Source organism: Sorex araneus, chromosome 8 (genome assembly GCF_027595985.1).
Source record: "Sorex araneus isolate mSorAra2 chromosome 8, mSorAra2.pri, whole genome shotgun sequence".
Taxonomy (NCBI): Eukaryota; Metazoa; Chordata; class Mammalia; order Eulipotyphla; family Soricidae; genus Sorex; species Sorex araneus.
Genome location: NC_073309.1, coordinates 52,957,294 through 52,980,494, shown reverse-complemented (window position 1 = coordinate 52,980,494; position 23,201 = coordinate 52,957,294). Strand labels below are relative to the sequence as shown.

Genomic DNA, 23,201 nt, shown 5'->3' with positions numbered 1-23,201 from the left:
GACTGGGTGTCTGCCAGAGACACCCCTGGAGCCCCACAGATCAACCCTAATGGGCACATCCAGGGAGCTTCTGGGCTCTGCTGCCCCCGCCCTCTGCTTTCTTCCTGAGGGGTCTCACCATGAAGTGGAGCAGGCCACAGGGGAGTCCACCAGAATTGGGGAGCAGAAAGCAGTCAAGCTCTGCGTGTCACCCCCAGCCCCAGCACCCTGCTCTGCCGGGTAACCACAAGACTTCCAGAGAAATGGGGTGCGGCTGCCCTGACACAGATATAGTCTTGGCTTTTCCCCAGTGGCCACAGATGTGTCTGTCCTGTTCATTTTTCTCCTTGGCCCCCATGTCACATGTGTCCTGACTCACTGTCCCACTCACCACATCCCCTTGAACTCCATGGGGGACTTCCCAGCCTGCTGCAGGGAATGTTTCCTGCCCTCTGGCTGCCTCTTCCTTCCCCTAACGGAGAGAAAGTCCCAGGTTCAGGGAACCCCGACAGGTTTCCTTGGCTAAAGCTCTCCCCAAGTCCCTGTGGCCCCCTGAGGCTGTGGTGGCGGAGTGTCTCTGGGGCCAGGTCATCTCACACAAACCATGTCTCTGATCTTGGCATCCATCCCCAACACCCACCCATATGGTCCCCTGAGCCCTGCCGGGAGGGATCGTAAATGCAAGTAGCCCTAAACACTGCACTGTCCTGCCCAGGAACAAAAAGCCTTTGTCTGAAGTGTCACTCCTCAGTTCTCTGGGTTCATGCTGCCATGGTTCTGACTGCAGGACTGGGGAGGTCCGAGAATGGTCTTCAGACCCAGAGCCCCCCAGCTCTGTAAAACCTTCATGCCCCCTAGAATCTTCCTGCTGCATCTCACAGAGGGGGAGAGGGGACAACACACGAGGTCCACAGGAAGCATGCAGCCCCGAGTCAGGCAGCACCCCCTCTTCCCTGCTTGGATGGGCAGCCACCCACCCTTGGCTTCCTGCACCCAGCAGCCCCACAATTATTAGGGGCCAGAAGGGAAAAAAAAACAGACCATTGTGTTCCCTCTACGCACCCTGCTCCGTCAGCCGCCCCCGCCAGCTTCATCTCACCCTAAGGGTGAAGAGCAGTTTCACTTCCCCGTGTGGGTCCCAAGAGGACGGGGACAGGCCGGGGCCCTTTAAAAGGTGGGGAGCAGAGAGAGTAGGTGTCCAGAGCCAGGTAGGCTGGGGCAGAGGTGGTGAAGGCGAGTAGCTGGCTAGGGGGAGAGCTGGGAGGGAGAGTGGGAGGGAGGCGAGCAGATCTGGGTCAGAGGGTGCCACGGCCAAGGGGTTAGTGCTGGGGCAGGCCCAGGACTCGACGCCCCCATCACGGTGGCTCTTGCCTCCCCTCCACCCCAGACACCGCCTCCCGCTCCGAGTCATGGCCCACTTGGGTAAGTTGGCAGAGGAAGGGACGCTGTGTGGGGGAGCTGGAAACTTTCCTGCATGAGGACCCCCACCCACTGATCCTCCCCCGACTCCCAGCCTGGCACCTCCTCTCCCTGGTCCCCATCCTCAGCCTGGTCTCCTCCCTGGACTGGAAGGCCCCCCACAGCCAGGACCCCTTTGAGAAGTGCATGCAGGACCCCGACTATGAATGGCTGCTCAAGGTCGTGACCTTGGGCCTCAACCGGACCAGGACGCCGCAGAGGGTGATTGTGGTGGGTGCCGGTGTGGCCGGGCTGGTGGCTGCCAAGTTGCTTGGTGATGCCGGCCACAAGGTGAGGTGGGAGATGGGCATCCCGTGGGTGCTGGGGTGAGGGAACTGGGAGCTGGGAGTGGTGCTGAGAGACCTTCGGCACCCCCACTCCCGCACTCATCTGGAGGGATTTCGGGGTGGGGGCTTGGAGGGGGGGGGAGTTGGGAACTCTTCCCGAGAGGAAGTGCCCCCTGAGGCCTAACGGCAGTGCAAGAGTGAGTGGGCTGGGCTGAGAGCTTCTGCTGGGAAAACCCTGCCTCCTGAGCAGAAAGTTCCCCTCAGAGCTGGCTGGACACCCTGTGTTCAAGTAGCCTGCAGCACTCCAGATCGGGTGGGCGGGTGTCTCTGGGTAGATGGCACCAGTGGAAGGAGCCCTGTTTGACACCCCTCCCCCCACCCTCAGGTCACTGTCCTAGAGGCAGACGGTAGGATCGGGGGCCGCATCTTAACCTATCGAGATAAGAAGACAGGCTGGATTGGGGAACTGGGTGCCATGCGCATGCCCACCTCACACCGGTGAGACCTGACCCTAGGTGCCCCCACCCTCACCCGTCCCACACCGGACTCCAGCCCTGCTGCCCAGCAGCCTCACCCGGCCCCCACCTAGCCCTGCAGCACACCTCCCGGGCTGTGCGTGACCCAGACCCACCCCCAGACCCACCTTCATATCCCTGCCTGGGTCACGTCTCTGTCCCAGGTCACAGGCCTTTCCTCTGCTGGCAGCTCCTAATGCTGCCAGTTCTGCAGTGTCTGGCTCAGTGCCCAGCCTGGTGGCCCCCAATCCAGCCCTGCTCCCTACATGGATGGCGGGGTGTCTCACCCTGTCCCCAGCTCCAAGCTCCAGGCCTCTGATCCGCCCATCCTCTTCGCACAGAATCCTGCAACAGCTCTGCCGGAATCTAGGGCTCAACCTCACCAAGTTCATTCAGTATGACGAGAACACATGGACGGAGGTGCGCGAGGTGAAACTGCGCAACTTCGTGGTGGACAAGATGCCCGAGAGGCTGGGCTACAAGCTGCAGCCTCGGGAGCAGGGCCACTCGCCCGAGGAGATCTACCAGATGGCTCTCAGCAAGGTGGGCCAGGTGGTGCCCGTCCCCCAGCCCTGACTGCTAGCCCCCCTGGCACCACATCTGCCACCTCTGGCCCCGGCCCACCAAGCTAGCTACACTTTCGGTTTCTGTGTAGATTCACAGGCTGGTATAAATCCTGAGACTCAGACCGTCCTGTCCCCACCAAGAGCAGCATGTACCCTGAAACTTACTGGTCTCCCCACAACCCAACACCATCCTCACTCACTTTGTCTTTCTTCTCTCTGCCCCATGTTACTGTTACGGGGAGTGACCCCATTACAGGAGCCCGCCGCAACCCTCCTTCCCCCCCCCCCCACAGCACCCCCTCATCACTCAGCGGTGAGTGGGTGGCTGAGGGAATGAGGGCACAACTTTGGGTCACTCCCCAGCCACAATGTGACAGGATGAGAAGCTGTGGTCCCAGGAGGGCATGAGATGGACAGCAAAGCAGGTGGAGGCAAAGGAGAGCAGCTGGGGGTAATGGTGCCCCAGCACCTGAGCAGAACCATGGCCGGCCAGACAGGAGAACGGAAGACTGCAAGGGCGCCACCTTCCAGTGGGGACCACTGGGCTGCAGGCAGCCAAGGGCGAAGGTCGGCCAGCCCGGTGGGGATGTTGGACTGCAGGCCTGGACCCCCAATTTAGTGCTCTCTGCTTGCTGCTCCCCAGGCCATCAGAGACGTCAAGACCATGGGGTGCAAAAGGGCAATGAAGAAGTTTGACAAACTCACGCTCCTGGTGAGTGGGGTCCGGGATTCACTGGCTGAGGCTGCCTGTGGGCATCAAGCCCATGCCAATGCTTCTCTGTCCCCTCCCATGTCCTTCTGTTGCCCTCATCTGTCTCAGGAACCACGGGGGTAGAGGATAGTACAGCGGGTAAGGCACCTGCCCAGGGTTTGATCCCTGGAACTCTATAGGGTCCCCTGAGCCCACCTAGAGTGATCTCTGAGCAGAGCCAGGAGTTAGCTCTGAGCAATTGCCGGGTGTGGCCAAATCAAGCAAAAAGACGAGGGAGGGGGAAGCGATGGAGCGGGAGAAGCAGGAGGTGGCATTGCATCCAGGTCCTGGGGACTGGACTCAGCTGGGGAAGAGAACTCCATGACAGGTTCTTCTGGACAGAGTCCTGACCTAGGACCTCTGCATCCCCCAGGGATACCTTCTCGGGGAGGGAAATATAAGCCAGCCCGCCGTGCGGCTCCTGGGTGACGTGATGTCCAAGGATGGCTTCTTCTATCTCAGTTTCTCCGAGGCCTTGCGGGGCCACAGCTGCCTCAGCGACCAGCTCCGGTGAGGGACGGCGCCAGTATGGGGCGGGACTTGGAGCGAAGGGGAGCAATGGGGAACTGGCACGGGCCGAGGGGCGGAGCTTAGAGGAAAGGGGAGCGAATGGGAACTGGCCAGACCAGTGGGGCAGCCCGGAGGGGCGGGACGCCCCTGGAGTCAGGCTCCCCGTTGGCCTGCCCGCAGGTACCTCCGCATCGTGGGCGGGTGGGACCTGCTGCCACGTGCGCTGTACAACTCGCTATCGGGTTCGGTGCTGCTGCACTCGCCGGTTGTGAGGATGACGCATACAACGAAGGAAGTACATGTGCACATCGGGAACGACACTCGGTCCCGGCACCTGAAGGTCATGGCAGCCGATGCGGTGGTGCTGACGGCCAGTGGGCCGGCGCTTCAGCGCATGACCTTCAAGCCGCCCCTGCCGCTTCAGCTTCAGGAGGCGCTGCGCGCGCTGCACTACGTGCCGGCCACCAAGGTGTACCTGAGCTTCACCCGGCCCTTCTGGCACAAGGAGCACATCCGGGGCGGCCACTCGAATACAGACCGCCCGTCGCGCGCCATCTTCTACCCGCCGCCGGGCGAGGGCGCGCTGCTGCTGGCTTCGTACACGTGGTCGGACGCCGTGGCCCCGTTCGCCGGCCTGAGCGTGAAGGAGGCGCTGCACTTGGCGCTCAACGACTTGGCCACGCTGCACGGATCCGACGTCTACCAGTACTGGGATGGCACTGGCGTGGTCAAGCGCTGGGCCGACGACCCACACAGCCAGGGCGGCTTCGTGGTGCAGCCGCCGGCGCTCTGGCCTATAGACAAGGAGTCCGGCTGGTTCACCCCCCACAACCGCATCTTCTTCGCTGGCGAGCACACGGCCCACCCGCATGGTTGGGTGGAGACAGCTGTGAAGTCAGCGCTGCGGGCCGCGGTGGCCATCAACAACCGGAAGCTGGGCCATGCGGTGCCCGGGCCGGACAAGGTGTGGCAGGAGCGTGGCAGTGGTGGGGACACTGAGGAGCCAGAGCGCAGCCAGCCGCCCCCGAGGACCTCATATTAAAGTCTTACTTTATTTTGGAAAGCGCGTGTCCTCCTGTCCGCTCCTTCACTGCTGGGCGGGGGCGGAGCCAGTGAGGCTGCGACCCCTCCCCAACCTCGCACCCAAGCAGCTCCCTTACTTCGCAAACGGGCTCCATGCCGGTGGGGGCGTGGGCTGTGCGGGGTACCCGCGGAGTGATGGGAGCCAGACGCAGGGTCGGTTGGACACGTGTTTATTCTGCTCAGGAACAGCCCATCTATCTGGCTTTTGTCCGGATACCTCCCCCAAACAGCAACGCACCCCATCTTCATTGCTCCCAAGCCGGACCGATGAAGGTGTGGGGGGCTCCACAGCGCCTTCACACATACATACACACACACGCACACACACACACACACACACCTCCTCTTTGGACTCAGACTCATTGGCCAGATCGGGGTTGGGCCAGGCTGGGTCAGCTTGGGGCCACTGGCCACCCCCGCAACCCTGCGGGATCCCCGTCGAGGTCCCAGCACATGTGGCAGCCTCTCTCGGCCACCAGCCAAGAAACCCTCGACCCCAAGGTCGTTAAGGTGGGGCGCCCCCAGCCAGGGGTGCAGTCTGGCAGATAAAGTGCCTGTGCACGCCAGGTGCGCTGCATTAAGGGACCGCGCCGTCGTCGTCCTCCTCCGGCAGGATCTCAAGGCTGCTGTCGGGTTGTGGGGCCGGGTCCATGAAGGGCGGCGGGGCCGGAGGGGCCCGGGTGGGTGACAGCGGCAGAGGGGAGGCCGGCGGGGAGGGGCTGCGGGCTTCCTCAGGCGGCACCAGCCCCAGGATCTCCTGCACATTGTGGGGTAGCTCCTGGAGGGCAGGTGTTAGTGAGCGCGGTCAGACAGCGGGACGTGGGGAGGGGCGCACGGGTGGGCACTCACCGGGCACGCTGTCAGCTGCCTGTACAGGGCCTCGGCCCGGGTCAGCACGTCCTCCACGCTCAGCTTCATGGTCAGTTCATTGATGTGCTGTGGGAGCCGGCAGTCAGGCCCCTCTGCTTAGCCATGCAGGCGCCACCACCGCCCCTGCGCCACTAAACGTGGAGGCAGACAGGGTGCTCTGGGGCACCAGGCAGTCTCAGCCACTGCCCAGTTCCAGAACAGTGGTGAGGAAGCCTGGCACAGGCACAGACTACACGCTTAGGGAGCACTGTGCTAGGAGTCCGGCTGGCCCAGCAGGAGATAAGCAGGACTCTGCACTCCCAGCCCAGGTACTGCCACCTCCCCACTCTAGGGAGGGGGACCCTCGAGATGCTGGGGTGGACCCACCCTGTAGGGGAGCCCCGTGCGCAGGGTGGGCTGGGGACAGCCAGGGCTCACCTTAAGGATCTCATTGGAGCCGAAGCCAGAGAGCATGAGGGTGTCCCGCTCCATGTCCAGGATGGCGCAGGCCACCAGCAGGTGTAGATTCGGCCCAGGGAGCCCAGTCCACAGCACCTTCAGGTGCCAGAGGAAAGCGTCACCACTCAGCCTCAGATGCCCACCTCCCCACCTGCCCGCCAGGCTGACTGGCCCACCTCCCACAGGCGAAGGACATCCGGGAAAGGGAATTCCCTCTTGAACCAGATGAGCAGCCACCGGAAGCAGAAACAGAGTGAGCCAGAGTCCTGGGAGTCTATATGTGGACAGGGGTGCAAGTGCGGGCTGCTAAGTCCAGACTCCAAACCAGCCCCCTACCCAGTGGGGCTACATGTCCCCGTGGGGAGACTGAGAGCAAGTTACCTGGCTGCAGGACTGGCCACAGCCCAGTGCAGAAGCAACCAAGGCTTAGCCCCGAGCGAGACCAGCCTGGGCATCCCCACCCTCCTGTGAAGGGGCGCGGGGAGAGCACCCCAGGCAAGGCAGTGATTGCGTGCTGGGACCAAACACAGGACTAACCTTCACTCGGGTCATTTCCCTGCCTCTCAAGGGCTAAACATCCCCCACCCCACGTCTGCGGGGTAGCCATGGCAGGTGTGCTCAGGATTCCCAGGTTCGGAACTAGGGGGCTGAGGGGACCCATAGCTACTCTCTGACCCAAGAGGTAAGTATCTTTTAAAGCTCTTAATTGGGATTTGGGGCCACATCCCACTCAGCTACCACCAGTGAGGTGCTGGGGGGGACATTGTTCCCCATGGGATCAGGGACCAAACCCCAAACCTGGGGCTCCGCTGCAAAGCACGTGCTCCAGTCCTTCGCCCTCTCCCCAATACCGGAGAGGTGTTGCTCCAGTATTGGCCAGGTAGTTTCACTCCTTGGATTCATGAAAGGAATGACGGACTGGGGCTGGGTGTTCCACTCTGACGCCCAGCTCCTACCCTTGTAGTTTACCTCACCGGAGCGATAACACCGCGGGTAGGGTGTTTGCCTTACACACAGATGACCGGGGTTTGATTCCTCCATCCCTCTCAGAGAGCCTGGCAAGCTACCGAGAGTATCCTGCCTGCACAGCAGAGCCTGGCAAGCTACCCGTGGCGTATATGATATACCAAAAACAGTAACAAGTCTCACAACTGGCGGGCAGGTGGGGAGGTGGGCATCTGAGGCTGAGTGGTGACGCTTTCCTCTGGTGCCCACTTGAGCAAATTGATGAACGATGGGACAATGAACAATGAACAACGAGACGACAGTGCTACAGCTACAGTGCACCCTAGGGGCAGGAACTGGAGCTAGTGGGAGGAAGTCTGCCTCACAGGGATGTGGCTCTGGGTTTGATCTCTGGCCCCCAAATTTAAAAAACACTGCTATCTACATTCTCTGCATCTTAATCTTTTTTTGTTTGTTTTGGGCTATACCTGGCAGTTCTTAGGGATTCTGCCTGGATCTGGCTCAGGGTTCAATCATAGTGCTGGGGTACCACGTGTAACATCAGAATTGAGCCTGGTCGGCATGTCAACGCCAACCGCAGGCGCTCCTGTGCTAGCTATTTGGCCTCCCTGCAATTTTGGGGGGAGTGGACCTTGGGTCACACCCAATCATGCTCAGGGGCTGTTCCTGGTTCTGCCCGGGAATAACCCCTGGTGGTACTTGGGGAACATACACAGTGCCAGGTCAGTTACATGCAAGTTTGTACCTTAACCCCAGTACTATCTCTGCAGTCCCCTGCAGTTTTTATATTAAATAGTAATAAAGACCAAATTTAAAGTCCGAAGATCGCCATCACAGCCCCTGGAGCCCAGCAAAGCAGCATAAGTCCAAACCCAGTTTATCTGCACAGGAGAGATGGGGGTGCAGAGCCTGAATGCACCACCCACTGCAGCCCGCAACGGCGGCGGGGAGGGGGGAGGGGGCTGCCCAAGCATGCACTAGTGGAGGTTTTGCTCCAAACACACTTCTACTTTTACGAGGGAGCTTGGGAACCTAAGTCCTGCGGGGGGAATTCTCTTGTTTGGGCTATGGCCAAATATCTGGACACATTAGTGGCCCAGATGCCAGCACCAAGGCAAACACACAGCCAGGGGTGCACTGCCCAGTGGTCAGCCCCAACCCCCGCACTGGTGGACCCAGCCCCACCCACCCACCGGTCATACCCAGGAAGTCGCAGAGCAGCGGGTCCAGCACCCGCAGCAGCAGCAGGAGCTGCCCGAGTTGCCGCTTCATGGTCTCCTGGCTCTCCTCGAAGTTCCCGTGCTGGGGGGGGCAAGGGCAAGGCTGCTTGGGAGCCAGAACCCCCTCCTGGGCAGGGACCCCGAGGGAGAAACACACACAGAGCCTGGGACTCGTCCCCATACACACACACTGGGACACACACCTGGGACTCTAACACACACACACACACACACACACACACACACACACACGGGACTCACACCCATAATCACATACACTGGGACACACATGGGACTCTACCACACACACAAACACACACCCTGGAACTCCCCCCATACATACACAATATACACACTTCCTGGGACTCCCCCCCCATACACACACATACACACACCCTGGGACTCCCCCCATACTTACACACACATACACACATATACACACACCCCGGGACTCCCTCCATACACACATACCAGGACTCTCACCCCATACACATATATCCTGGTACTTAACCCCATACACACATACTGGGACACACATCCCACAGGTCTCACACCCACAAACATCACATACAATCTGGAACTCATCCTATACACACACACACACACACACACACACACACACACACACACACACACACACACACACACACACACCCTGAGGCTCATCCTGGAACTTATATACACACACGCATGCACACACACACGCCTGCCTCACCACCAGCTCCATGAAGCCACAGAAACACCAAAACGCGTCCACCTCATTCTGAGTGACGAAGAGGATGGGGGAGAGGAGGTCACTCATGCCCTGGACGTAACCTGCGGGGGACACAGGGTTAGCCCCCAGCCTGGACCCTTGACGCCCTCCCAGCGCCCTGGACAGCCGCGGGCGCACCCAGGTCGAAGTGGTACATGCAGTAGGTGAGCAGGACGTCGTGCAGCAGGCTAAGCCCCGGGTTCTCAGGCCCCTCGTAGAATTTGTTGTTCCGGTCCGTGCGGCTCACATCTCGCTCTGCGGGCACAGGCCGTGACCCCTCAGCTGCACGCCCAGCAGCCTGCGCCCCCACCCCCCGCCTGCCCCACCACGTACCAATGAGGCTCCGGTAGCCATGCAGCAGGGAGTTTCTCCGCTCCTGCTCGGGGCTCACAGATTTCCACTGTAGCTTCATGCGGAAATACTCGTCTCTGCAGGGCAGGAGAGCCAGAGGTGGGGTGCAGCTCCAGGGACCCCAGCCACCCCCAGGCCCCTCTAAGAGCCCCAGCACTGTCCCCTGCATGTGCTCATTCCTGTCCCCACACCTAGGGGCCCTTTGTGGTGGTTTTGGATCACATCTGGCAGTGTTCAGGGTTGACTCTTGGCTCTGTGCTCAGGAATTACTCCTGGCTGTGCTTGGAGAACCCTAGGGGATGCCAGAGATTGAACCCAGGTTGGCCCTGTGCAAGGCAAGCACTGTCCCCACTGTACTGTACTATTTGTGGCCCCCAGATGTCTCCTGAACGCAACCCCCATGGGCTCTGGTGGAAAGTCTCGCACCTACCCTGGGCAGAGGCTCCGCCCAGACCAGGAGGAAGGCCAGAGGCCCTCATATAGATCGAGTCAGAAGCTGGGGCTGGAGCAATAGCACAGCAGGTAGGGCGTTTGCCTGGCACGCGACCGACCCGGGTTCGATTCCCAGCATCCCATATAGTCCCCTGAGCACTGCCAGGAATAATTCCTGAGTGCAGAGCCAGGAGTAACCCCTGTGCATCGCTGGGTGTGACCCAGAAAGCAAAAAGCAAAAAAAATAAAAAAGAAGAGTCAGAAGCTGGTGCCTCCCATGTGGGGCACAGGCCTGCCGACGCAGCTTTGGGACCATGGGAAAGCTCCCGCAGACTACCGTGGGTGCCAGGGGGAAGCGACTCACGTTTTCTTAAGCACGTGGGCCTTGTGCTCTTCAGTGGAGCCCTCCCAGCTGAGGTAGCCCAGGAGGAACTTCCAGGCCTCGCGTCTCAGACCGGGGCTTAGACCCTAGGGGTGGCAAAGCAGGTAGCTCAGAGGGTCGCGTGCAGGCCACTACCAGCACCCCCATCCCGCCCACCCTCAGCACCTCACCCCCGAGAAGATGCGAGCTTTCAACGCAGGGATCTGCTGCAGGCGGCCTTCAGCGCCCACGTGGCGGGCCCACTCCTCCTCGGTGACAGGGGACGTCCGCACCACAGCTGGCCGCGGGCCCAGCTCCACCTGCAAGGGTAAGGAGTGAGCCCAGGGACCCGGGGCGCACATGGTTCCACCAACAACTGAGAGCACCAAGTGTATCCTCAGGGGGCCCCAAACAAGTGTCCCCCTTCTGAGGAAGGACTCTGAACAATAAAGGAGGAGATGCACACTTGAAAAAACTGAAGGCGACTCCACTTCCCAAGAGGAACTGAGATGCAGGAAATGCAGTCACTGGTCCAGGGGGGAGCAGCCAGAGAGAGAACTCAGATCCCCCCATACTCACACAGGAAATGACCTCAAATCCGGGCTCTGGCTCGTCATCAGGGGGCGGAGGAAGGTCTGGGGAGGCCCCCTCGGGGTGTGGCTGCAGGGCGCCCCGGAAGAAGTTGGTCACACGGGAGAAGCTGCTGAAAGTGGTGGAGTAGGGGTCCTGGAGGAAGCGCTGTGGGCACAGTCAGGTGTCAGGGCTCCCCACCGCCTGATGCCCTACGGCACACGCCTTCCCGCCTCCCACCTCTGCCCCCCGCATGCCTCTGTTCCCCCCTCTGCCGACGCTCACCGACACCACGTTGGAGCTGTCCAGGTCAAAGAGCTGCAGCTGGTGGAAGGAGCTGGAGAGCGCTGAGGAGTCGTGCGGGAAGACGAGGTAGAGGCGGGAATCCTGTGGGGAGCTGGGGCCAAGGGGCTTTGCTGACACGTGAGTAGCCCCCACCTGCCACCCTCCCAGCCCAGAAGCCTTGTTTATCCTCAGGGGCACCCAGGAGCAGAGCCAGTCAGGCTGTGGGGATTGTACTGGGCACATGGGCTGCAGGGTAGTCAAACTTCAGATCATGCATCAACAAGACAGGCGTTCCCGGCATGCTGGGGCCACAGCCAAACCCTAGGGTGGGCCTGGGACACAGGATAGCCAAGAGAGGGAGGGGGTTCCTCACTTCCTTAGCCAAGGGATAAGCCACTAAGAACCCCAAGAGGTTGCAGAAAAGGGGGGAGGCTCTCCTTCCCCTGTGACTGCTAAGCACAGATGGGTGGGAGCCCCACAGACCCCCTCAATGAGACGGATGAAGAGGGAATAGCTGTTTTCTCAGACACCCCGGCAATGGGAGAAGCCTGGAATGCATGCACTCTGCCCTGTGGTGGGCAGAGCCTCTGGGTCGGTCTGCCCTGGGCTTCCTCAAAGCCTGGCAGGCGAAGACTCACGTGGCGAGCAGCAGGTAGCGGCTGAGCACGTGGAGCAGATCGCGGGTGCCGCCACGGTGGAAGTGGAGGGCTGGGAGGGAGCCTCCAGCCTGGGTCACCAGCACCAGGTAGGCCCAGCCTAGACCCGGCCTGGAGCGGCGGATGGACTTGAGCTCCCCCAGGCTCACCGAGAAGGCCCAGGAGCCCCGAGGAGGGCTGGGCTCTGCACCTAGGAAGATGATGCAGGATAGGGGACAGCGTACATCCTGAATGCGAGGCCCTGGGACCTCACTGGGTCACCCCCACCTGCTGGGCAACACAACCAAGGAAAGTGGCAGGAGCTAGTGGGGTCCCTACACCCGAGTGCAAAGTCTCCCCAAGACCCCTCAAGCTGGGACCACAGACCTCACTCTTGGCCCCCTACGCCTGGCTGCTCAGCTCAGCCCCACCCCAGACCCTGTCAGCTACAGGGCAGCGCCCACTCATCCAAGGCCTGTGGGGCCCTCCTGGCCCCAGAGATGCGAGCTTGGAGACCACCCCTTCCTGCAGGCCAGTCCACTAGCCTGAGTTTCCCCTCCCAGGTCTGGAGCTATGTGCCTGGATCCCAGCTGGGGATAGCTGTGTCCTCGCCTAACTTTGGGACTGCAAGGTCAGGGGCACCTTGACTGGGGCAGCAAATGAGAGTGGCCGGAGCCTGGGGTGAGGGGCATCTCTGCCCCCTGCCCCCAGCCTTACCTCTCGTAGGATTGGTGCTGCGGGGCCGGGGGCGCACAGTGCTGATGACGGCCCAGTCAGGCTCATAGCCAGGGTCAAAGGTGGGCTCCTCCTCGGGTGGGCAGGAATCACCCCCACTGGGGTCCTGCGGGGAAGAAAGCAAAGAAGAATGAGAGGCAGCGGCTTCAGCTGCCAGATTGGAGCCCAAAGGCCTCCCTGGAACGAAGCCTTATGGAATTCAAAAGATGAAAACTGAGGCACAGTGCAGGCATGAAACTGGCGAAGGCTCCACTGCTCCTGGGCCCCCTCTGGAGCTGCCAGCACCAGCCAGCACCAACCATGACCACCAAAGGCACTAGAAGTCACAGGGCAATGGGGGGGCCTGCAGGGGGAGAGGGGCGCTCTTATCCCCTCTTCCCTCTGCCTACTACAGCCATGCCGAGGGAACTCCAGATCCCCTGGTGCACTCATGGGCAAGTTCAGGAAACCATCTCCACGGGCTGAGCTATGCCCTGCACCCTGCCAGGGCACCCAGAGTGGGGTGGTGGGCCAAGGAGGCTGCCTTCTTGATGTCTGGCTTCTTTCCAGAGTGGGTACCTCCATCCCCACTGCTGGTAGAGTGACAGCCCGAGATCCCAATCGCGGCATATCCCAAGAATAAGGCCTGTCTGCTATCCAGCCCGCGTGACGCATGTAGGGAAGGGGGTGGGGTGTAGCCTACCTTCTTAGAGAAGAAGATCTGGCTGGAATCACCGGCCTCCTCCACAGGGGCCCAGTGGAGGAGGACGTCATTGTCCTGGAGAGAGGTGGGTGTCAGAGGGGCACTCCTATACACAACCCCCCCTCCCCCCCGCCAGAGCTTCCACTAGGAACTCGCACGCTTTCGCGCTTCCCCAGCTCAGCCTCCACCCCACCGTCCATCTCCAGCCTCCAGATGCTGCGTCCTCCTGGCCCACCTTCTCCACCACGCGAATGACCCCAGCGATGAGGGAGTCAGGGTCCTGACGCCTCTTGGCACTGGTGTGGAGGTACACGCCCACCTTCTCGAACACCACCTGTGGAGAGAAAGCGGTGAGGGGTGGGGCCCCGGAGGGAGCCAATGGACGCGGGCCGGGGGCGGGACCACAACAAGGGGCGGGGCGGGAGGATCGAAATCAAACTATCCGCCGGGAGTCCTGGGACTGGGGAGAAGGGAGAAGGAACAAAGAAACGAGGGGTCAGTTGACACTGCGAGGGGGCGGGGCCCAAGGGAGCGTCTCAGCCGCCCGGGGGCGGGGCCAGGAGTCCAGACCCTTTCCCAAGAGCCATGAAGGAGAGTGACAGCGCAGTTATCATGCCATGGTGTGTTTTCTAAGGCTCCCCGAGCTCCTAGAGCCCCGGCACGGGCTAAAAGAAAATCTAACCAGAGGAAGGGGCCGTCTCGTTCAGAGAAAGGCGAAAGAATGTGTCCCCGAAGCTTACCCTGTAGCCGGCTCCCTCCATAGCCGCGGCCGAGTACCCAATCCCCCAGCGTCCTCCTTTTCCGGGTCAACATGCTGTCACATCCGGGTAGGAGAAGCTCCTCAATTCGCGGCAGTGGTAGCGTCCCCCGCAGTGCTGGCACCGGAGTGGGTGTGACCATTTTTCAGGATAGGGTGGGTGAACTTGAACCATGGAATTTGTCACGCCGCAACGCGATAAAGGCGGAGCCGGCAGGCGAGCGCGCGCAGGCGCAGTGCGTCCCGGCGGTCCAGCCGTAAACAAGGGGGCGGGGCCCACAACTTCCAACCCCCCCCTTCTTCAGGTCGCTCCTCCCTCCTTCTGGCATCGAAGCCTAAGAGATGCCATTTTTCTCGAGGGCACGGCGAAGGCTGGCCTATGGCGGCCATGTTAATAAGGGGCAAACTTACTCTTCTGCGGGGCGCGCCAGCGAGGTCTTGGAAGACACACAGATAGAGGAAAAGGTGAGAGGACATCCCAAGAACCTGAGGGCCTCGGTGTCCCCAGGAAAGAAACAGTGCCTGACCAACTCACTGAGTCACGTGCAGAGAAAGCGGTCCAATGGGCAAACCGGAAGAAGAAGAAAAGGCTGCTTTTTTTTATTTTTGGTCTATTTAGGTCACACCCCGCGATGCTCAGGGCTTACTCCTGGCGGTGCTCAAGGCTTAGTCCTGGCGGGGATCGAACCCGGGTCGGCCGCGTGCAAGACAAACGCCCTACCCGCTGTACTATTGCTCCGGCCCCAAGGCTGCCATATTTAATCTTTGCCCGCCACGGTGCCAAGGTGGACAAGGTTAGAGGGAAGGCCCATCTGCATTATGAGAAATTCATACCAGTTTGGCCGTACGGCCCTAAAGGACATTTCTTTCCTTTACTTATGCGAGATTATGGGTGAGGGACGTCAGGTGCCGTGTCTTTATTCACTGTGTCCTGAATGCAGGCTGCCATATTTCTTGGGGGCAAATTTAAATAGTTTAGGCTGAACTCCGAGCAGGCTGAAACCTTTTCTTCACCATCTTTCTTGTGGGCACCCGTTGGCCCCTCGCCATTGGTCCACTACCATGGGGAGGAAGTTCCCGTGGCCGCCATCTAGATCCCGGGCGGCTCGGGGCAGGGAGGCGGAGCTCATCTAGTGGAGGTGGGCCGACCGCGCGGACGTGACGTCAGGCGCCGCCATGTCACTTGAGGGCGGCGACGGCGCCGGACCGGCCATGCTGGCTACGGGCACGTGAGTGGAGGCGGCGTTGTGAAGCGCGGTGTGGGGAGAATTTGGCCGTGGAGGGAAGAGGGGCGCTGGAGGGGCTAGCCATTCTCGGGAGGGCAGTGTCCTGAGTAGATCTGTGGGCACAATTGTGCGGCAACCCCGCGCTGAGCGCTGGAAAGGGGTCCTCCGCGGGAACTTGTGTGTCTGAGCGAAGGCATAGCCTAGACAGCTTGACCCTCAGGCCTCCGGACCCACTGACATCCTTACCTTGGCCGTGGACCACGTCCACAGGGTCGGAGATTTGTTCGGGGGGCCTTCAGGGCGCCCCCACCCCGTGTAAAGGCGGGACTTCCGGCCCTGGCCCCCGTCTGGGCGGGATTTCCTGTTTTCTTCTTGGAGCCTTGGGTCTTTGCTGGTCTTGGATGAGATGTGCGTGGGTCTGGGGGTCCCGGAGCCATTGAAACTGATCCCCGTCGTGCACCTTGCCGGGGGTTGCTCCCGCCTGCAGGCAGAGAGCGCTTTGCTGTTTGACAGGTGGTTGGCAGGGCATGCACCAGGCACTAGCCTCTATACCCTGGGGGAGCCTGAACATTGTTCATCTCATCCTGAGAAGCCTGCGGCGTCTCCCCGCTCCTGCGAGGAGCAAGGTTCCCCTGCCCATCTCTCCCATGTGGTAAGGGCGATCCTCAGGCTCTCTGCTTCAGTCAGGGCAGGGCCTCTTCCCCAACTCAAGGGGCCGGAGACACCCCAGGTCTTCACCACGGAGTCTTCTGGCTGGGTCACCAAGGCCAGAGAGCCCCTAAGGGCAGGAAACTACTCAACATGCCTGACCCCCATATTCTGACCCTAGTACCTCAGAGCCCCAGATCCCAGCCTGCCAGCTGGCATTTGACATTTGAGTTTGGGGTGGCCCCAAACCCAGGCCTGTGAGAGCCACCACTTCCATTTTGCCCTGCTTCTGCTTGATGGTTGGACACTCTTAAACTCCAGTGTCACCCACTCTAGCTCTGTGACTAATCGTTGCCAGAAACTGTAGCTGAATCCTGGTGACCGCCCCCCCCACCACTGGAAGTGAGTGCCCCAGTCTGTGGGGTCCGCTGTGACCTTGGAGCAGTCATTTCCTGGCCTTGAGCTTCTGTTTCCCTCTCCATGAGATGGGGTGACCAGAGCAGCAATGGTGGGAGCCTGTGAATACCTACAGGCAAATAGCTGGTTTTGTTGGTGGGGGGGCGGGGGCAGTTTACCGCTCTGTGCTCTCCTGGCAGGGCTGGGGGGACCCTATGTGGTGCCAGGGACTGAGCTAGGATGGGCCTTTCATGTGGCCAGTGCCTTACCCCATGCGGACTCTCCCAGCTCCGCCCCTCCAGACTCGGGCAAGGTGGCCACAGAGCGCCCCCAGAACAGTGGCGTCCCCCAGTCTGCCCCTGCAGGCTCCCCCAGCTCCACCAAGACCCAGTGCTTCTCGGTGAGAAAGCGGGTGACAGGCACTTGCCATGGGGACTGGTGTGTTCACAGTGCCAGATGGCCAGGACTTAGTTGGTGTGAGTCTCTGCATAGAGCGTGCAGATGCTGGACTGTCTCCTGAGTCACCCACGGCTTTCACAAACAAATCCGGCAGCTCTCACCAGGAACCAGACACAGCTTGAAACCCCCCATTGATGAGGGGCCTGCTACCTCCCTGGGGCGGCTCTGCTTTAGCCATTCTAATCCCCTTTCAGGGGAAAGAGCATGAGGAACAGAGAGGACAAGTGAGTGACCCAAGGTCACACAGCCGATTGGAGATCAGGCACAGCCCCTGGGGCGGGGCTGAGGGTGGGGGACAGGCCTGAGCTGTTGCTCCCATGACCTGGGCTGGGATGGTGGTAGCCCAGGGCGCCGACGGCCCCGGCCAGGCATTTGATCTGTATCAGGAGCTGGGGATTTAAGCCCAGCTCCCTAGTGAGCTTGGAGGATTGGATCACGGAGCTGGCTGGGGTCCAGGTGCAGAGCTGTGAGCGGTGCTACTTAGCGTCTGCAGGGTGAGGCGGGCGGCTTGGGGTGGACCAGGACCACCCTCCCCGGCAGGACCACCAGAGTGTGTGTGTGTGGGGGCTCTCAAATACTGTGGCAGGCCAGCCGCCTTGGTTTGAGGAGCTGCTGGCCCCCCCAGGGGCACCGGGGGCAGGAGGACAAGCCAGGTGCCCGGGGACAGCGGTGGACAGGGCCAGATGCCGCAACACCCCACTTCTGGATCTTTGGGTTCTTTTTTGGGAGGGAGCATCTGGAGATTCCCAGGGGCCCCTCCTGGCTGTGCAGGAGTGCTCAGCCAACCCGCTTTGGCTGCATGCAAAGCAAGTGCCCTCCCCACTGTGGCACTTTGAAACTGTCGGAGGGTGGGCTGGGGAGGGGTGGGCACGGCTCTGGGCATGGAGGAACTCTGCCGGGGTGGGAACACGGGATGGAACAGCCTAGACCTGGAGAGTCCTCGCTTCTGTTTCCCCAAGAAAGCCCAGAGAACTAGGTGCCCAGCCTTTACGCCATCTGGCTGCCACGGGGCTCGCGTGGGCAAGCGTGTGCGCTGTGTGATTGAGTCTCTTGGCCCAGGTGAGGCTGGGAGTCCACCCTGGGCACCTCGTGGGCCCCCTAGTGCCCCTGGGACTAGTTCCCCAAAATTCAGCGTTTGGGCTCGGAATCAACATCAGCTCGCTCAGAAGAGTTAAATTCACAATCTTATTTCTTTCTCTGTCAGGGGACAGATCTGGGGGCGCCATGCCCTGCTCAGAATGACTCTGTGGCAGCGTCTCTGAGCTCTCTCTCGGGCCTCCTACGCTCCTCTCCCTCCAGCTGCTGGAGGTGCTATTCGAGGAGCTGCTGGCTCTCCAGGGGTACCGGGGCAGGACAAGCCCCCCAGGGTGTCTCTGGGGAAGCAGTGGGTTGTGGGGACGATGGAGAGTGGCCAGGCCAGGGAGGACGGGGCAGGGAGTGGTGACTGCAGCCAGCAGGAGGTGAGGGGCAGGTGGACAGAGCAGGCACCGGCCTCAGCTCCTCCCCTCTCCCCCACAGGGCTCGGATGGCGTCGGGGCGCCCCGAGGAGCTTTGGGAGGCGGTGGTGGGGGCCGCCGAGCGCTTCAGGGCACGGACGGGCACAGAGCTGGTGCTGCTAACGGCTGCGCCCCCGCCGCCGCCCCGGCCAGGGCCCTGCGCCTACGCTGCCCATGGGCGCGGGGCCCTGGCAGAAGCTGCCCGCCACTGCCTCCACGACATCGCCCAGGCTCACCGGGTGGCCACTGCCGCGAGGCCCCCTGGCCCCCCACCGCCACCAGAGTTGCCCAGCCCTGCCCAGAGCCCACCCCGGCCAGCCCTGCCCAAGGACGATGACGTGGAGGAGGAGACGACTGAGACAGAGACCTCTGGGGAGCGGTTGGGCACCAGCGACAATGGAGGTGAGGGGCGGAGGCGGGCTGGGCTGGGCTTGCCGGCTTGCCGAGAGTTGCTGTGTGACCTTAATAAGCCTCTTGTTCTCTCTAAGCCTCAGCTTCCTTCCACAGTATCTGGGGTCCCACTCTGTGTTTGAGGTCACGAACACTACTCAAGTGCTTTTGTGAGGGACTCAGTCTGGCTGAGGGTGTTGAGGGGCAGTGGTTCTTCTGGTTTCCCAGGAGTCAGAGCCTGACACCTGGGAAGAGCAATAATGTAATTCAAGAGGAGTCAGGGCTGCAGAGTACAGCAGAGGGATGGTGTGGTGGGGGTAGGGAGGTATCTGGAGGTGGATGCTTCCAGATACGGGCCTTGAACCTTAGGGCTTTGAGGAGTGAGTAGTTTTCGAGCAGGCTTAATTAAGTAGGACTTGGTCAGTCGTGATTGTTGGGACCAGTCTGGCTTTCTCACTTGCTGGAGACAACTCGGTGCGGGGGTTGGGAGGCAGCGGGCACAGACCCCGGAACCAGGTGGCTCAAACCCAGGTGATGGGCCAAGTTAACTTCTTTTTTTTTTTTTCTTTTTGGGTCACACCAGGCAATGCACAGGGGTTACCTCCTGGCTTTGCACTCAGGAGTTACTCCTGGCGGTGCTCAGGGGACCATATGGGATGCTGGGAATTGAACCCGGGTCGGCCGCGTGCAAGGCAAACGCCTTACCTGCTGTACTGTTGCTCCAGCCCCCCAAGTTAACTTCTTAAGCCACCTCATTTTTCTCTGCAGCCTATGCCCGTTGTCAGACAGATCCAAATCAACCCTGACTCTTTCATTCGATTTTTCTGTTGACCATGTTTTTGTTGTTGCTGTTTTAGAGACACACCCAGTGTGCTCAGGGGCGAGTCTGGGCCTGTTGTTTGGGGGTCTGGCCTCCTGCATGCCAGCCATGAACTCCAGCCCTTTGAACCATCTCCTCATCCCCTCGGCTCCTGACAAACAAACAGATCTCATAGATTTCAGGTGTTTGTCTTTGTAGGTTTGGGGCCACACCCAGCGCTGCTCCAGGGGGGGCATTCCTGTCTCTGTGCTCAGGAGTGCCCCCTGGTGGTGCTCAGGGGCCCCTTTGTGGTGTTGGGGATCCAACCAGGACAGAATGGTTGGCACTACAGCCCCAGTGTGTCTCCCGACTCACCCAGGGTTGCACTGCCCTTCTCTGACCCAGGAGCGTAAGGGACGGGGCGCTGTGCTCCTTCCTGCCTGCCGGGGGCATTTGTGGCCCAGGAAATGATCCCAGCAGGTCAAGAGCAGGGCCCAGGGCTGGGGGCAGGAGCCAGCGCGCAGCTGGGACCCCACTGGCTTCTCACATCCTCCCAGGGCTCTTTGTGATGGACGAGGACGCCACCCTGCAGGACTTGCCGCCCTTCTGCGACTCAGACCCCGAGAGCACGGATGGTGAGTGCCTGGCCGTCCCTGCCCCGAGTGGGCACCACCACACAGCACTCATGGCCGCCCTCTTTCTCAGATGGCAGCCTGAGTGAGGAGGCACCCGCTGGGCCCGCAGCCTGCTCAGTGCCCCCAGCCACAGCCCTACCTACGCAGCAGTACGCCAAGTCCCTGCCCGTGTCCGTGCCCGTCTGGGCCTTCAAGGAGAAGAGGACAGAAGCACGGTCATCAGATGAGGAGAATGAGCCGGTGAGGGGCAGGCTGATGGCGAGAAGGCAGGAGGGCAGGGAAGGATACACCTCCTTCAAGAAGCACACTGGGTTTCACCAAATTCACCCCTGGCCCACCTCCCCAGGCAGGTTTTAACCCTGCAGCTTCAGCTCTGTCAGGGGTCTCAGCCCTGGAGGCATCCCCTCCAGATGGGGAAACAGCTCCCAGGGGTCACATTGCTATCCAGCAGGCCCATCCTAGAATTTGTTTCAGTCTCTCAAATCCTTTTTTTTTTTTTTTTCCCATATTTGTTTGGGAGCCACATGCAGTGATGCTCAGGGCTTACTCCTGGCTCTGCAATCAGTAATCACTCCAGGCAGAGTCAGGGGACCATATGAGATGCTGAGGATCAATTATGGGTCAGCTACTTGCAAAGCAAGTGCCCAATCTGCTGTACTTCGCTCTGGCCCCTCTTTTTTTTTTTTTTATCTCCCCTCCTTCTCTTCTTGGCACATGATCCTCTATGTGTAATTCTTGGGCTTCTCTGTCCCTGTTACTCAAGCTCCCTGAAGCAATGAGGAAACTGAGGCACTCAGCATCCTAGTGTGTCCTCAGCCACTGAGGGGGACAGGGGCTGAGGCCCAGTTTCCTTGTGAGAAGCTCAGGGTGACAAGAAAGCCCTGGGGCCTGTGGTGCCCAGGGCACGTGGGAGTCCTGGTCAGCCCCTGGGCAGGGGCTCATCAGGGTGACAGCCTTGGGCTGCTCCAGCTTCTGTTGGTGGATGTGACATTCTGCTGGGGTCAGGCGCTGACATGGAGCAGCAGCAGGAGCATACCCCTGGGAGCACAGTCACAGGTTGTGGCCATCCTTCCGGTGCTGCATCACATACGTGTACCTAAGAGGCTGCTTTTTATTTAATTTATTTTTTTCCGTTTTTTTATTTGTTTTATTTTGGGGGCCACACCCAGCGATGCTCAGAAATTACTCCTGGCTGTGTTCGGGAACCCCGTGGGGTGCCGGGGATATAACCTGGGTCAGCTGCAGCCCCTGGATCGCCTTTTTTGAGCCATCACGGCTGCCCATCGTGGTCCCCTGTTCTGACACTAGGACACCTTTGATCGCTAAGTGCGGTGAGAGAAGGAACTCAAGGGCTGCCAGACAAAGAAGGGGAGAGGCGAGGACTGGAGCGCTTTCGGGAAGAGGTGGCCAGGGCAGAGGGTGTCCGGGGCAGGAGTGGGGCGCCGACCGAGGGGTGGGTGCAGTGCAATGACCCAGTGACGATGATCCAGTGACCTATCACTGCCCCAGCAGCCCTCCTCGCCGGACCTGGACCGCATTGCGGCGAGCATGCGCGCGCTGGTGCTGCGAGAGGCCGAAGACACGCAGCTGTTCGGGGACCTGCCGCGACCACGGCTCAACACCAGCGACTTCCAGAAGCTGAAGCGGCAATACTGAGGCCCCGGGCGAGTGCTCTGCCTGGCCCGGCCCGGTCCGTACCCCACCCCCGCCGCGCCCCCGGGGCCCGCCAATCCGGGCCCGGCCCGCGGCCGGCCTCCCGTGTGTCCCCGTGCCCACAGTCCCAGCTGTTCTTACATCCCCCACGAGCGAGCGAGCCTAACGGTTCCCTAGCCGGGCCTGTCGCCGGTCGCTCGGACCAGCGACAGCGTCTTTTTGCAGGGACTGGCTCGCTCCCCGCTCAGGGCGCGGCGAGTTCTAAACCTTCACTGGGTCAACCGAGTCCCGTTCTGCCTAGCGACAAGGACTTTTGCTAGCACGACATTGGCTGCCTCGGGAGAGCAGCCCAGCTTCGGGATTGGGCAGAGGGCCGCCACTTCCTCTCAGAGATTGGGCGACCTCCTTATCCGATTGGCTCGAACCAAAGGGTTTAACCAATCTCTGAGACCCACCATCTGCCCGAGCGCTCCCGCCTGGTTGGTTCCCGCCTCCTGGGGGCGTGGCCAAACCCTTCTCGTATTCCCAGGATTGGCCTGTGGCCTTAAGATTACGTTTCTGTACACTACTGGGGCTGGGGTCGTATATTTGGACCTGGTCCTGATAATTTGCCCCTCGGGCCCCTCAGGGATGGCTCGGTCCATCCTTGACCCCTCTTATTAGTTCCATCCCAGAAAAGCCTGCCAATCGAAGTCCGTCCCTGCATCAGGACGGTACCAGCTCCTGCTCCTCTTGTTCTACCGTACAGGTGCCTTACAGGGCTCTCGTCCACCCAAGGTGGGGGGCAGGGGCTCTCTCACTCTCTGGCCCTGGCGCGGGAGAGAGTGGCTGGTGGGAGCCTGGAGTCGGGAGGGGCTCACGAAGATTAAAGAGTTTTACCTCTGATAAAAGAGTGAGTTGTGTTGGGGTGTTCACTCAACGAACGTCTTGAGGCGCATGGTCTCATTGATTTCTCAGTGCAGAGCCAGAAGTCGGAAATACTGCTCGGATTTTAGAGGGGGTGCGAGGTAGAACCTCCTCTGGTATAGTGTCCTATGTGACTGTGGAGTCAGTCGTCCGGGTGTGTGTGCTGGAATCCGGATAATCACTAGGGAATTCATCTTGTCACTAGGAAAGAAAGCCAGGTACCTCCAGTCTCAGGAGTTAAGGCTCAAGTAAACAAGGGTTCTCTCATTTCCTTCACCTCCTGGGGAGTGCTATCAATAGGGGCGATTAAGGACGAATTTTTCGGGGCTGGAGCAATAGCATAGCGGGTGGGACGTGGGGCGTTTGCCTTGTACGCGGCTGACTCAGG

At 60.7% G+C, this 23,201-nt stretch overlaps 3 protein-coding genes across 9 annotated transcripts; 2 read left to right on the top strand and 1 right to left on the bottom strand.

Moving 5' to 3' along the window:
* Positions 1 to 1,150: 1,150 nt before the first annotated feature.
* On the top strand, positions 1,151 to 5,108 carry IL4I1 (interleukin 4 induced 1). The gene is made up of 8 exons (XM_055146465.1): positions 1,151 to 1,187; positions 1,367 to 1,401; positions 1,527 to 1,728; positions 2,110 to 2,222; positions 2,581 to 2,782; positions 3,449 to 3,517; positions 3,930 to 4,066; positions 4,247 to 5,108. The coding sequence occupies exons 3-8, from the start codon at positions 1,585 to 1,587 to the stop codon at positions 5,106 to 5,108; spliced, it is 1,527 nt and encodes a 508-aa protein (XP_055002440.1). The 5' UTR covers positions 1,151 to 1,187; positions 1,367 to 1,401; positions 1,527 to 1,584.
* A 195-nt stretch (positions 5,109 to 5,303) lies between these two features.
* TBC1D17 (TBC1 domain family member 17) lies at positions 5,304 to 14,721 on the bottom strand. Its single transcript, XM_004619855.3, has 18 exons — positions 14,617 to 14,721; positions 14,189 to 14,323; positions 13,684 to 13,782; positions 13,449 to 13,523; positions 12,749 to 12,872; positions 12,035 to 12,242; positions 11,397 to 11,508; positions 11,121 to 11,279; positions 10,733 to 10,861; positions 10,545 to 10,648; positions 9,731 to 9,825; positions 9,536 to 9,652; positions 9,359 to 9,459; positions 8,626 to 8,725; positions 6,634 to 6,731; positions 6,437 to 6,553; positions 5,999 to 6,085; positions 5,304 to 5,927 (listed from the first exon to the last, which is right to left on the bottom strand). Exons 2-18 carry the CDS (start codon positions 14,207 to 14,209, stop codon positions 5,727 to 5,729), a joined length of 1,947 nt encoding a protein of 648 aa, XP_004619912.2. The 5' UTR covers positions 14,210 to 14,323; positions 14,617 to 14,721; the 3' UTR covers positions 5,304 to 5,726.
* Positions 14,570 to 22,799, top strand: AKT1S1 (AKT1 substrate 1). Of its 7 annotated transcripts, none has more exons than XM_055145496.1 (5): positions 14,570 to 14,670; positions 18,453 to 18,832; positions 20,177 to 20,254; positions 20,325 to 20,494; positions 21,764 to 22,799. In XM_055145496.1, exons 2-5 carry the CDS (start codon positions 18,460 to 18,462, stop codon positions 21,908 to 21,910), a joined length of 768 nt encoding a protein of 255 aa, XP_055001471.1. In that variant the 5' UTR covers positions 14,570 to 14,670; positions 18,453 to 18,459; the 3' UTR covers positions 21,911 to 22,799. The 7 variants fall into 7 exon arrangements, with proteins under 7 accessions (XP_055001471.1, XP_055001473.1, XP_004619911.1 ...); XM_055145498.1 differs by lacking the exon at positions 14,570 to 14,670 and adding an exon at positions 14,981 to 14,999; XM_004619854.2 differs by lacking the exon at positions 14,570 to 14,670 and adding an exon at positions 15,326 to 15,434 and having other exon boundaries at positions 21,767 to 22,799.
* The last annotated feature ends 402 nt before the right edge of the window (positions 22,800 to 23,201 follow it).